The following is a 12,413-nucleotide window of genomic DNA, read 5'->3' as shown; positions in this document are numbered from 1 at the left end:
GGATAGGCTCTGACTCCCTCTCGACACTGAATTGGATAAAGCGGTTAGAAAATGGATGGATGTTGCTTTTCTTTTGTGCATGATTATATGTTGTATTATGACCCTTATTACTGTAATGAATGTTATTACATCACATTGTAAGAAACTTTCTGCATTTAAATGATTTTGGGTTGTCACCTGACTCCGTAATTCCCTGAGATTTTGAGACAGAACAAGATTTTAAAGTAACTGTATATGAATGTGAATTTTGGGCCCCAAACCTTTACTAAAAAATGAAAGCACCTTGAATGTTTTCAATTTAATTTAAATCAGCGTATTATTTCAGACACCCTTAATCAAAGCTTCATTTACATAGTCTTCATGATATTGTCCTAGTTTGCACAGCTTGCTGATTAAATAAGCAATCAGTTATAAACTGTTCCTTCTTCCTTTTGCAGATGCACACGTTTTGATTGGTAGTCAATGAAAATTAAGATTATTCTGTAATCAAGACAAATTGCATCTTTTAAAAATGAACATTTGCAAATGATCAAGTAAAATGATATTTTGATTGAATTTTTTAAAATGAAAATATTTCACCTAATACATATTTTTTACGTTGTTAATGCACGTGATCATATTTAGAAAATGTATACCTAATTTACACATTCGCTTAGTTCAGTTTCAGAGCAACTTCAAAAGTGCTGTCTCAAAATGTTAAGGGACTACAGAACCTAGGAGCAATCCCATATAAATTAAATGTTTAGGAGTTTGTTTTGTTATAATATCGTATTGAAAGAAGACAGAATATCAGTTTAACATGAGTGTCAATTAAAGTAATGAAGTCATTTAATTGTTTTGTCGATGGAGGTTTCTAGTTTCTAAAGCACGAACACACCTAAACAAGATCCGATTGCGATCACCTCCTCCCATCGATTGAGTAGTCTTTTATTTGCTTTTGACTTAATCGAGACATAACTAGCCGCTGAATGGCATGTCGAGTTTGTTCCCTTCACGTTGCAACCGAGTTATTTTTTTTAGTTGTGGAAGATGTCATCATGTATGGTTCAAGGACAACATTGTGCTTCAGTAAATTTTTAACAAATCAAAACTATTTCAGTTGTGCAGTAGCAAAGTGTATTGCTATCACAAACCCCCCAAGCCGATATTATTCCCCAGAGTTAAGGAGCAGTCGGGGAGAAACCGTACTATGTATTAGAAATGTTAACATTAGCAGCTTCAGAGTCATTTTTGAAAGAACAATTGGGACATCTAGCATTCATTATGGCAGCAAAAACCTTTTAAAGAAGTTCGCCAAGAAAACGAAGTGAGTATTTTAGAGTTTCAATACTCTTTTACTTTAACATCTATTAGTGTTCCAAAATACAAATAGCTTAAAAAGTGCAAATGTTAAGTCGCTTCCTGATTTTATACTGAAATCAAAATATTATCACGTTAACTGCTGTTGCAAATTATCAATGAGCTGATCGGTAGCAATAAAAAGCCAATCTTTTCAAAAACACAATAATATAATATTTAAATAAATTACGGATATTCTGGTGGAACTGTAAAATAAACGTATTTTTGTGAATGAAGCGGGATTCTAATGGTTATTTACTGTATTTATCTGCTTGTCCTTAAAAACGTCTTGTTCTCAGAAAATACCGGGAAGCTGGTGAAAGAGAATAATTTATTTCTAGCGTGGAGTTTTTATTTTTCTCGGGTTAACCCTTAAGACCCTGGGGGTGACTATTGCCAAAGTTTTTAAAATTGTGGTCGGTACAGTATCTACACTCCATTTGTAATTTGAGTATTTAAACTGGACGGAAAAGTTGTAATTAATGTATCTTTCAAGGAGTTTTCACATAATCAAAACATTTTAATCATTTTTTAAAATTGTTACAGAAAGAAGTTTTGGTATGAATCCCCAATCCTTGTCTCTAAGCCGGTAAGCTTTAAATACTGTTTTTGCTTCTAAATTACATTTGTGCTTAATTACACATGTGATATCCCATTATTGATACTTTAACCAAGTGTTCTTTTTATTAAAAAAAAAACAGGTTGGGATATTTCTAGTATGTGTTGCTGTGTGGTGTTGGTCTAGCGTTACTCCGATGGATCACTGAATCAACGGAACCTGTTTTATTTTCACCTCTGCTTCATAGATACACAAACCATCCACTTCCCAGGACGCTGTGAAGTTCACTCCACCTCCCAAAACTAGAAGGGAGGACAGCATACGGATGAGAGCACTGAATTCCATTCTTTACAGGGCCATCAGTGACCTGCTGAGCTCTAATGAAGTCAGCTCAGAAATCTGTGAGCTCAGTCTTGAAATTTCAAAGGTGAGCGTCCTGTCGCGCACTCTTTGAAGGATTTGTTTTCATGGGCATGTCTTTTCTTCATGTAGGTTCCTGGCATAGCTAGAGACGGAGCCCTTTTATATTTTATTAATTGGATACCTCTTCCCAGGCTACACCAAGGGAGAGCGTGTGTCACAGGATCTTGCACTTATTAATCTATAACCGCAGTTTCCCAAACCTTCATTTTTTATTTCCGCACGAAAGTTATTTTTTTCTCTACTTTTTATTTGCAATTCCGTGTTGTTGTTTTTTTTTAATGTTGAGATTAATCGTTGCAGCCAGTTACTGTGTTAGTTCCCTTTTATCCCGCAAGGTCTCCCTGCCCTTGGATTTCTCCTGCTGCCGTGTTTACTGGAAAACGAGTGGGATCTCGAAGACTGATGACCTTATTCAGCAGGTGCTGGATAGGAGCGCCCCTCGTGTTCGGTAATCAATTACCCGTGGCATCGCGGTGGTCCCTAAACTGTGCTGTTGAGACTGCTTTAGAAGGTGCACCTGGTGCACTCATCTTTCTTTATAATACCAGCCTCAGTATTGCCCATTATTGCACCTTGAGCGGTTCAGTAACATTGTATGATTGCCATTTTTCATACTGAAATGCCTTACTGGCAGTGCCAGAGCTTGCCCAAGCTGAGGGCAGTGCTGCTATGGTTCTCTAGAATGTAGGACCATGTTTTAATGTTTTAAATCCCTTATTAAAGGATTTATGGTATTACAGTAATGTCGATTTTTCTCGGATGTTATTGCACAAACGCAAACATAAAAGAAATCTTAGTTAGCGCTCTCACAACTAGGTGTGAAGTGCTAATTCTGGATTTTTACACTACATTGGCCGTGGCTCATCTCTCTAGTATAATAAGATCCTTTTACTGGAATTTTCTTCATGCCTTGAATGTCACCTGCTGGTCTTTCTGCATTGTTGTGAATGGTACAAATGGACTGGGAAGACTAGGGGCTAACTGACATTTCTCAGCACTCTCTGCACAAACACAACACAAAGTGCTATTAGCTCTTCCCTGGGATAATGTTGTTTCTCTAAGAATGGGAACTATGGGGGAGTGCAGTTAAAAGTGAGAGCTGAAGGCAGACCTATACCCGAAGGGTTGTATGAATCTGGATTAATTTATCTTGCCTTGCTGTTGAAGCCTGTATCCTGACTTCCTTCAAGAAACAGCTGGATGAAATCCTGGGGTCAATTAGATTAAAAAATTACTAAATGGCCCAGAGGGGTCAAGCAGCCTCCTCTTGTGTGGAAGCGTTCTTATGTTCTCATGAATGTGTGCCGTTACAAGGGAAAATCTGTTTTAGGAAGACTTCGCTGGTTAAAGGAGAACTGTGGAAAGATCAAGGGAAGATACTTTCATTTTCCCACTAATAATTGCCATGTTTGATTTGAAATATTCTTATTGTAGGTACCTTCTCATTGCACACCAAGTCCTTGGCAGTGTGCCCCCTGTGACTTTCATAAAAGACAAGGAGTATGCAGCAGTCTTAGAGGTAACACTTCTACTGTTGTTATTATTTTACTGAGAGCAAATGGGAGATGTTTAAAACAGCATTGTTTGGATTTTTTTGTCTCAGGATTTTGAAATGGGAGCATTTATTTTCATTAAATAATTTTCTGAGTGTAAGCACAGATAGTTTTGAACATTGTTTTAAAGGTGATTTTTACTTTAAAATGTACTTTATTTTAAAATACTTTGAAAAGGTTCCAAAATATTTTTCAGTGCATTAAATTTGCTTCCACCCATCCATTTTCTAAGGACTGCTTTCAATTCAGGGTCGTGGGGGAGTCAGAGTCTATCCAGGCAAGCATTCCCATATATAGTATAAACTTGTATAGTTTAAATGTAGTATACTGGATTTCTTTAAAAAATATTTTGGATAGCAGGGGTATTCCAATGATATTAGTAGATGCAATCTGCCTCCTAACAATGGAGATCCCAGGCTAATTGTTTTTTGTTTTGTACTTCTTAGACATTTGGGCTTTTCTTCATGCACTAATATCTGATTGTGGTATTTTACAGTGTCCGTCTAAGTCAGACTCTATAAGCCTTTGTTTAAACCTGGTGATACCAGTATCTGCTGGTTTTGACTCAAGTCGAGAGTTCTCGTTTATACCTTTCAACACGTGTCTAATGATTTGCTGGCATAACACCTCATCCTTGTTTCTAAAAAAGGTTATTTCGAGCTTTTTTCTGTTTTCCATAGTTTCGTTTCTCTGTCACATACCAGCCATCTTTTTCTAGCCTGTGTTCGCCCAGTCTGCCCCTTTGTCTCTGCTCAGTCCCCTGCTCTCTGTAGTCTGGGTCACCTGGGTTGCCTGACCTCTGCTACTCATTTGAATTTCCAGGTCTCTCTGACTCATGTATGCCAAACAGCTCTTCCTCTACCAGCAGCCATATCACCCTGTGACTCCCAACTGGTTCCCCACTGAAGCTCAGCAGGTGTGAGCCTGGTCAGTACCTGGATGGGAGACCTCCTAAGAAAGCTAAGGTTGCTGCTGGAAGAGGTGTTAGTGAGGACAGCAGGGGGCGCTACCCTGCGGTCTGTATGGGTCCTAATGCCCCAGTATAGTGACGGGGACACTATACTGTAAAAAGGTGCCGTCCTTCAGATCAGACATAAGACCGAGGTCCTGACTCTGTGTGGTCATTATAAATTTCAGGTGGGGGACATATATTGGTAATGGTGTAGGGGAGTCCTCATTACCTGTAAAGCGCTTTGACTGGAGTGTCCAGAAAACAGCTATATAAGAGTAACAAATTATTATTATTCCTTTTCACTGGCTCCCTTTCTCTGCTCATGCTCAATTTTGATGTTTTTGTTTAAGTCCACGACTCCCTTCCTTACTCTCACCCCCTCCTGTATCCAGTCCTTCTTCTCTCCTTATCCTTACTTTCGCTCCCTCCTGTATCCAGTCCTTCTTTTCTCCTAATGTTCCCTCCTGCACTGTCTGCTCATGTCACTCTCGTTTCTTGTGCTGCTTATGTTCCTCCCTGGCGCCCCCCTGTGGTGAAACCAGATGCCTAGGAGCATCAGGACTGCACCATCTCTGACCACTTTCCAGCTTCTCCTCAAAACCCCCCTGTTCGTACTGTACTCCGACCTGTTCCAGCTTTTGCTGCTGTAGTAGGGGAAAATATTCTAGATTGGAGTTTCAATACTTCGACGAAAACCCTTGTTCCAGAGTGAAACATGTTTTTTACAATGACGAGGGCTGCCCAGATACGCCACTACAGCTTGTCTGAGCAATTCTTTTTCAGGAGGTAATGTAGAAAAGAAGGTAGGATGTGAAGTCTGTGAGGCTTACAGGCTGTAATCACAAACCCCCTGACCCTACCCACCACCCCAGTTTCTGACAGCTGCCAGACTGGGCTTGAGAAGAGCCTCAGCTACTTTGTAAACCAATACATTTCTGAATCAGTGGAATTATTTACTTATTGTGTATTAACATTGAGAGTGTTGCTGACTTATATTGGCTTATATTATATTGTCTTACGGAATTACTTATAATATATACATATAATGTTGAATACTTGAATTTGTGCCACACCAAGCAGCTTCAACACTGTTCCTTTTTGTTATTTTGAACGTAAAGTTGGCTTGGACAGATCATACTTAACAAATTAATTATGTAGTTAAGGGTCTGAATGAGTCACTCAGAGCATGTTTGGAGGCCAAAATAGAGCACACAGAGGTCCTGGTATCCAGGGACAGGTTTGCTCTGCAGAGGAGCAGTAGAGGCTAATTTTTGTGGATATTGCCGTCTTCAGGTTGAAAGACTGTTAAAGATGGCAGATTTCGGGCCCAATGAAAACACAGAGGAACCTGAGCAAATCTTGACAGACGGGAGGTGAGGCCTCTTTAAATTAAGATTGTCGTTTTGTGTGGGCATTTCAGCCCAGCTTTGTAACCGGTTTGTCACTCTGCTCTGAAACCGATCTCCTTCCACTGTGGAGCAGATGCTGAACACCAGACACCAGTCAAAGCCCTTGTCATATTTTAAGCTGGAGATCTGTGTTGTTAATAGGTGTATGTGCACTACCATTGTTGAACATTATTAGTTCCTTCAGTGAAGTATAAGATTGTTTTTGTTTGGGAGAATAACTTCAAAGGCTGTTGGATTGTTTTTAATTTTATTTAAGTAGAGACAGCCTTCTAAATGTGGGAAATGTGTAAACTGGCTACATCGGTATGACACACTGCTTGAACGTCTAGTGTGGATTTTATTTTGCAACCCTTTCTTTTTTCTCCAAAATGTTTATTCTTAAAGCCACAATGAAAGGGTGTTATTACGTGCTCTATAAAAAAAATGTTTTAGGAAAGTTCAGGATAGAAATAGGATTTTCTTTTGATCTTAGCAATGTTTTGATTCAGGACATTCAATGATGGGGTAGTGATTTTATTTTAGACCTGTGGAACTCGATGATAAATTAAATGCCATACCAGCTCTTCTTTTTACTGTTTCTGTTTGCCTGTTGTATTTATTGTAGGAGACCTGAGTCTTAAACCAGTTAGCAATTCCGTGTTGGTGCACGTAAAACATAAAACAATAACTGGCAGCTCCGAATTTCCAAATAAATTGTGCTCATGTGTGGAATTCTATTTTCAACCCCATCTCTACAGTAAGACTCTGTGCTGTTTCTTTCTGTAGGGAACCTGTCTGTCTGATATCCCCTTCAGAGCAGCCTGCCACTCCCAAACCATCGGCTGTGTTTGGAATAGACCATGAAGCACTGAACAGGCAGATCATGGCCTATAAGCAGAAACCTAAGGAAGCTCTCACAGAGACTGCTCAGTTTGGGCTCACTGAGCAGCAGCAGGACATGCTGGCCGAGCTGAGGAAGCAGAAAGAAATCCGCAGGAAGAAGAAGAAAAACGCCAAGCGCTATAGAGACGACGACATCACTCCTCAGGCTTATCTCCTGGAGCGATACGGTCAGAGGGTGGGCAGGGAGGAAGAGAGTGGGTACAGAGAGTACAGCGCTGAGGACTGGGAGATCAAGGAATTAATGGCTGAAGAAGACCAAAAAAACAGATCATGACACTGTTGGCTCTTGATTTGCTTTTGTCTTTCATTATCTGGTGATTAATTTTGCTTACTTTTTGTTTCAAATAAATATTGCTCCCTTCCATAAACTTGGTGTTCAACTTGCTGTGTTCACTTCTACGTGGCAAAACGAGCATTTACTTTAACTGCAGTTTAGAAAGACAATCAATTGAGTACATCAATTGAGATGGAGGGGTATTAATTAAAAATGAAAGCTTTTTAAGTATTTTATTCTACACACACAAGAATTTCCTGGATTAAAAGTAACATAGTATCCAGGACTCAATTACATTAATAATAACCTCGTAAAGTGCTGTCCTTTTACTTGGAAAATTGCGTTGTGTACGTTACCTTCTGAAGTTAGGATAATTGTAATTTAAATATTTCTTATTAAATATATAATGATATTTAAACAAAGTTTAGACAACTTACATTAACAGTATTGGATTTCTGCAAAAGAGCCTACGCCCCCCCGCCCCCTCTGATAGTCAGAAAAGACTGAAACCTCCTACGTTAATTTAAAGGATCTCCAACGATTATCTCGTCAAACACAAAAGTGTGCGACGTCCCCTTATAATGACGCAAGCGGATGCTGTGGTTTACGTATATTTAAAGTGCCTCGATAGTGCTATTTTTCTAGAAAGGAATAGCTTACGTACGTATTTTCCTCAGTGCAAGCTTTGTTCTGGAGGAAGCGATAAATTAAAACGAAAGTAATTAAGTTGAGATTATTTTATTTTTTTTGCAAAGGTGTGTTTTGTGCAAGGTAAGAGCTTCAATCGAAACTGAGTTTTCTTGTGTCGGATTTTCAGGACCGAGCACATGCAAATGAAATAATCACTGTACTACTAGTTGATATTTTGTTTCCATTAGGAATATCTGTATTTATCAGCTGTTGAGTAACACCTTTATCAACATTTTGGTAATAAATGGCTTAATTTTTTTATTCCATAAAACCTAACCCCGGTGTTGAGATTGCCTATAGTCTTCTTTGTGAATTGAAAATGTTTTGCACTATTGTAGTTTCAGGTTTCGTTCTAATACTATCATCCGCGCATTTAAACGAGTTAACTGACCGTGCGAGTATGAGCTCACCTAGAAAGTTTGTCTCGTTGCATTTATAGTCTTGCGATTGACCTTTTTTTAAAACGTTTTTTTTTCTTGTGGCTACTTTGCTTTTTCTATCTTAAACGGTCTCGTATTTATCTTTTGTTGTGTACAGTCTCCTTTCCTTTATTATTAAATTTGAGTGGACATTCAATAGAGGAATGCTAACGAAAAGAACATGAGTAAAAATCCAACTTTGAAATTTAAAAGGAGGAAGTTTTTCGGGCCCTGGTGATAACTTTTTGACCTAATTTAGCACTGGGTAGTCCATGAGTGGTCTCAAACCACTTGTTTCTTTTTCTTTGGTCGGATTAATCTTGGCATTTGGAAAGCTACTGTCTCACAATGATTTGGTTCTGGGTCTGATTCTGGCTTGGTCGCCTTCTGGAGTGTGAAGCTCTTTATCCATGTCGATGTGGGTTTTTTCCAGGTGTTACCTGAAAACACCTTAGTTGACAAAAATCAGTTCACGAGGAGAGGATTAGTTTGAGAAGTCACAAAAGCAGTGCAGTGCTCACCGTCTGTGCGTCATTGAAGTCGTTTAACATCTGGGTATTTTTGTCCGTCTCTGTATGCTCCCTCAGGTGATCCAGGATGTCGTATATGCTTCCCCATCTCCACAATGGCTGGCAGGTAGACCAAGCCATCCTGTCTGAGGAGGATCGAGTGGTCGTGATTAGGTTTGGTCATGACTGGGACCCTACCTGCATGAAAATGGATGAGGTTTTGTACAGTATTGCTGAAAAGGTAAGTTTGTACTGTAACTGCAGACTTCTTTCTACTTTATTGCCTTAAAAAAGGCGTATTTTTCTACCCCCAAATTAAATAGTTATCTGGAAAACAATAGTGAGAATCATCCATCCAGAACTTGCATTCTTTATATGGGTAATATACGTAGTTCAATGAACTCTTTATATTAAAATGATGGTGCTTTATTATTACCTTGTCTGTATGTTTGCGACATGCATCCCACATACCCAATCCTGCAGTTTAGTGCAAAAGCTGTTTTTTACAATAGGTGTCGCCACCATGAGGATGAGATTTATTATTATTTTCTGACATTGTGCCATTATACCTTTCTCAGGTGAAGAACTTTGCGGTGATTTATCTAGTAGACATCACGGAGGTGCCAGACTTCAACAAGATGTACGAGTTGTATGATCCATGTACTGTCATGTTCTTCTTCAGGTGGGTATCTTTTGAAATCTTTTATTTGGAATATCGATGTGAACACCATCATCACAATTGGAGCTTTTTGTCACTGCATGACTGTCTTGTATCTAGTTAGGACGACAGTTCTTTGAATGTCAAGAATTCAAATAGAGTAGATACTGGTTTGGAGCAAAACCTTGCAACTTAAAATCAGCATTTTCCCATCCATCTGTTTACCTTGCTCATTATAACAACATTCAACAGCACCAGTTCTGTCACAATCTGTTCTATAAATGTACATCAAGCAAATGATGGAGATCTGCATGTTTATACTGCAATGTACTCTGTGCTTTATAATTCAGAAAGAGAAGAACTGGTGTTTAAAAAATTTGTGCAAGTACATTTAAAATAAAAAAACAAGTGGCCATCTCTTGTGTGAGACTTAGTTTAGACAGCACATTGAATTGTCAACTTTTGTCCAGTGCTGCACCCTCCTGCCTTGTCTTTGGCTACACAATGAATCACTGCATACTTAGCTTTTCTCGACACCTTTTGCTTAAAATGACAAGAAATGCAAAGTAACATTCAAGTATGTTCTCAGCTTGCAGCTTGCAGCTTGCAGGGGGACCAGTGAGTGTAAGTTTAATAAGGAATGACATGGTGTTGTGGGAAATTGAGTGCACAGTTTTCAATTACCAGCATTGTGCACATGCCTGGGTAGAATGAAGAACTTTTCATTCAGGTGATGCCATCTGCCTAGGCAACGTGTGAGTGTTCTGCAACTCAAACCTCCCAAACTATACAGCAGGAATCTCAAACAGTTTCTGATGTCTTCTGTTTTTTTGTGCTATCCAAACTGTTACATAGTTGGTGTAATTATCTAATTCATCATTGCAATACTAATAATTGGGATTGTAGGTCTTTAATAGGTAATTATATCCTTAATGAAATAAATGTTTTTAATAATCAGCTGTATAATATTTTTAAAGACCTAAATAAATTTACTGCTTAGGGTGTATAAAAAAAAAAACAAGAAGACACTGGGGCTTTGAGTTATTATAGTTATGTACAAAATCTCATAAGTCCCCTTTGAGGTCAATTGTATAGATGTTGATAGATCGTTTGCTTTTTCCCTTTGACTAAAGGTTGTGGAGCTTTTAATTGTTCTTTACAGCTGTTTAAACACTTGTAAATCTAAACTCGCAGCATCTGTGATATTTGATTTAGGGGAAAAAAACATCTGATATTGCCAAGTGCTGACTTGTTTTAACAAAACGTAGTGTAAAGCCCTTCAGCTTATTAGTTATGTCATGGCAAAAATACAAATGTTGAAAAGGAGTAAGCTTTTTTTTTTTTAGTAAAGAATGTTAACTTTTCTTATGCTCGCTGAAAAGTTCAGAGCTGTCATTCACTGGAAACCTTATTTTTTCAGGAACAAGCACATTATGATTGATCTGGGCACTGGTAATAACAACAAGATTAACTGGACCATGGAGGACAAGCAGGAGATGATAGACATTGTGGAGACTGTTTACAGAGGTGCTCGGAAAGGGCGAGGTCTAGTAGTGTCTCCCAAAGACTATTCCACCAAATATCGCTACTGATTCCCATGGCCTCTCTCTGGGCTACCCGTGCTCTCGTTGGGATTGCAGCTGGGACTTGACTATGGTGCTTTTTTCACCACAATGTGCTGGGAATTTAAGAAGCTGCTCGCCACCAGTCTACTTTGGTCTTTTTCTTACTAAGACAGTATCACCTCTTGGGATCATTATAATTGGAAGTGGCCATTTCAGTACAAAATATTTATTTAGATTTTGATTGAATTGAAGTGTCCTTTTGTACCTATTAAAACTGTTAGCCTATAGTGACTGAAATGTTTTTGTGTTTGAGATTCAATGACTTTTTCAATGCTGTAGTTTCATACAATGTAGTAAACTTATTTTGCAGTACCTTTAACTTTAAAAGTTGAGTTTTTACATGCTCATAATTCTTTCCTGAAAAAAGAATTAGATACTAGAAAAAAGTTTTTCTGTTTTATAAAGAAAATTATATATTAATTAATAATGTATAAGCATGGCAGGCTTAAGCAGCAATTAATTTTAATGATTTAAGTAAAAATCTAGATTGGGCAGACAGCTGTTGGTGACATCTCATACAGTATAGACAAGGGCAGAATGTTGAAAAGTAATCTGGGACAGAAACACAAAGGGCAAACAATTTATATAGTTAAAAGCATAGAATTTAAATTGGGGTGTGTTGTTACAATTGTATGTGGCAGTAGTATACCTCATCTAAAGAACAATTTATGTATTAAAAATTAGGTCCTTACTCCTTTATGTTGTGCAACACAAACAGCACTTGAAGGAAAACAAAAGAAATATTCAGTTTAAAGTTTGGCCCAGTACTGTGGTCACCTTCATACTAGATAATATGGTTGCTAAATTCTCTTTATTAGTTTCCTTATATTCACTAACCCATCACCCTCTCCCTGAAGTCCCACTTAATGCAACTGCAATTAGAGAAGCCATTTCTCATTTCTCGGCCTGCTGTGCTGTGAAGCAAAGGCATAACATTTAGATTTATTTTTGTGGAAGCAAGTATATTTCAGAATACACAAAAACTTAGAATCCCAAATTATTTTTGGTTAAACCCACCCACTTTGGAATAGATGTTTGTTTTTTATATCTGGGTTCACAAATATGACTGCTGTGGCCACACACAGGGGAGAAGGAGGAGGCTTGGAGGCCCCTGTCCTGTTT

General features: G+C 38.3%; 2 protein-coding genes across 3 annotated transcripts; both read left to right on the top strand.

The window, feature by feature from the left end:
• Positions 1-956: 956 nt before the first annotated feature.
• Positions 957-7,484, top strand: rbfa (ribosome binding factor A). Of its 2 annotated transcripts, XM_069194956.1 has the most exons (7): positions 957-1,306; positions 1,885-1,927; positions 2,145-2,324; positions 2,656-2,768; positions 3,755-3,839; positions 6,119-6,198; positions 7,000-7,484. In XM_069194956.1, exons 1-7 carry the CDS (start codon positions 969-971, stop codon positions 7,388-7,390), a joined length of 1,230 nt encoding a protein of 409 aa, XP_069051057.1. In that variant the 5' UTR covers positions 957-968; the 3' UTR covers positions 7,391-7,484. The 2 variants fall into 2 exon arrangements, with proteins under 2 accessions (XP_069051057.1, XP_015213084.2); XM_015357598.2 differs by lacking the exons at positions 957-1,306; positions 1,885-1,927 and having other exon boundaries at positions 2,179-2,324; positions 2,656-2,739.
• Positions 7,485-7,988: 504 nt separating this feature from the next.
• txnl4a (thioredoxin-like 4A) lies at positions 7,989-11,518 on the top strand. The gene is made up of 4 exons (XM_006635865.3): positions 7,989-8,161; positions 9,087-9,249; positions 9,587-9,690; positions 11,087-11,518. The coding sequence occupies exons 2-4, from the start codon at positions 9,097-9,099 to the stop codon at positions 11,256-11,258; spliced, it is 429 nt and encodes a 142-aa protein (XP_006635928.1). The 5' UTR covers positions 7,989-8,161; positions 9,087-9,096; the 3' UTR covers positions 11,259-11,518.
• The last annotated feature ends 895 nt before the right edge of the window (positions 11,519-12,413 follow it).

The sequence above is a fragment of the Lepisosteus oculatus genome, chromosome 10, assembly GCF_040954835.1.
Source record: "Lepisosteus oculatus isolate fLepOcu1 chromosome 10, fLepOcu1.hap2, whole genome shotgun sequence".
NCBI lineage: Eukaryota > Metazoa > Chordata > Actinopteri > Semionotiformes > Lepisosteidae > Lepisosteus > Lepisosteus oculatus.
This window is presented reverse-complemented; position numbering and strand designations above follow the sequence as displayed.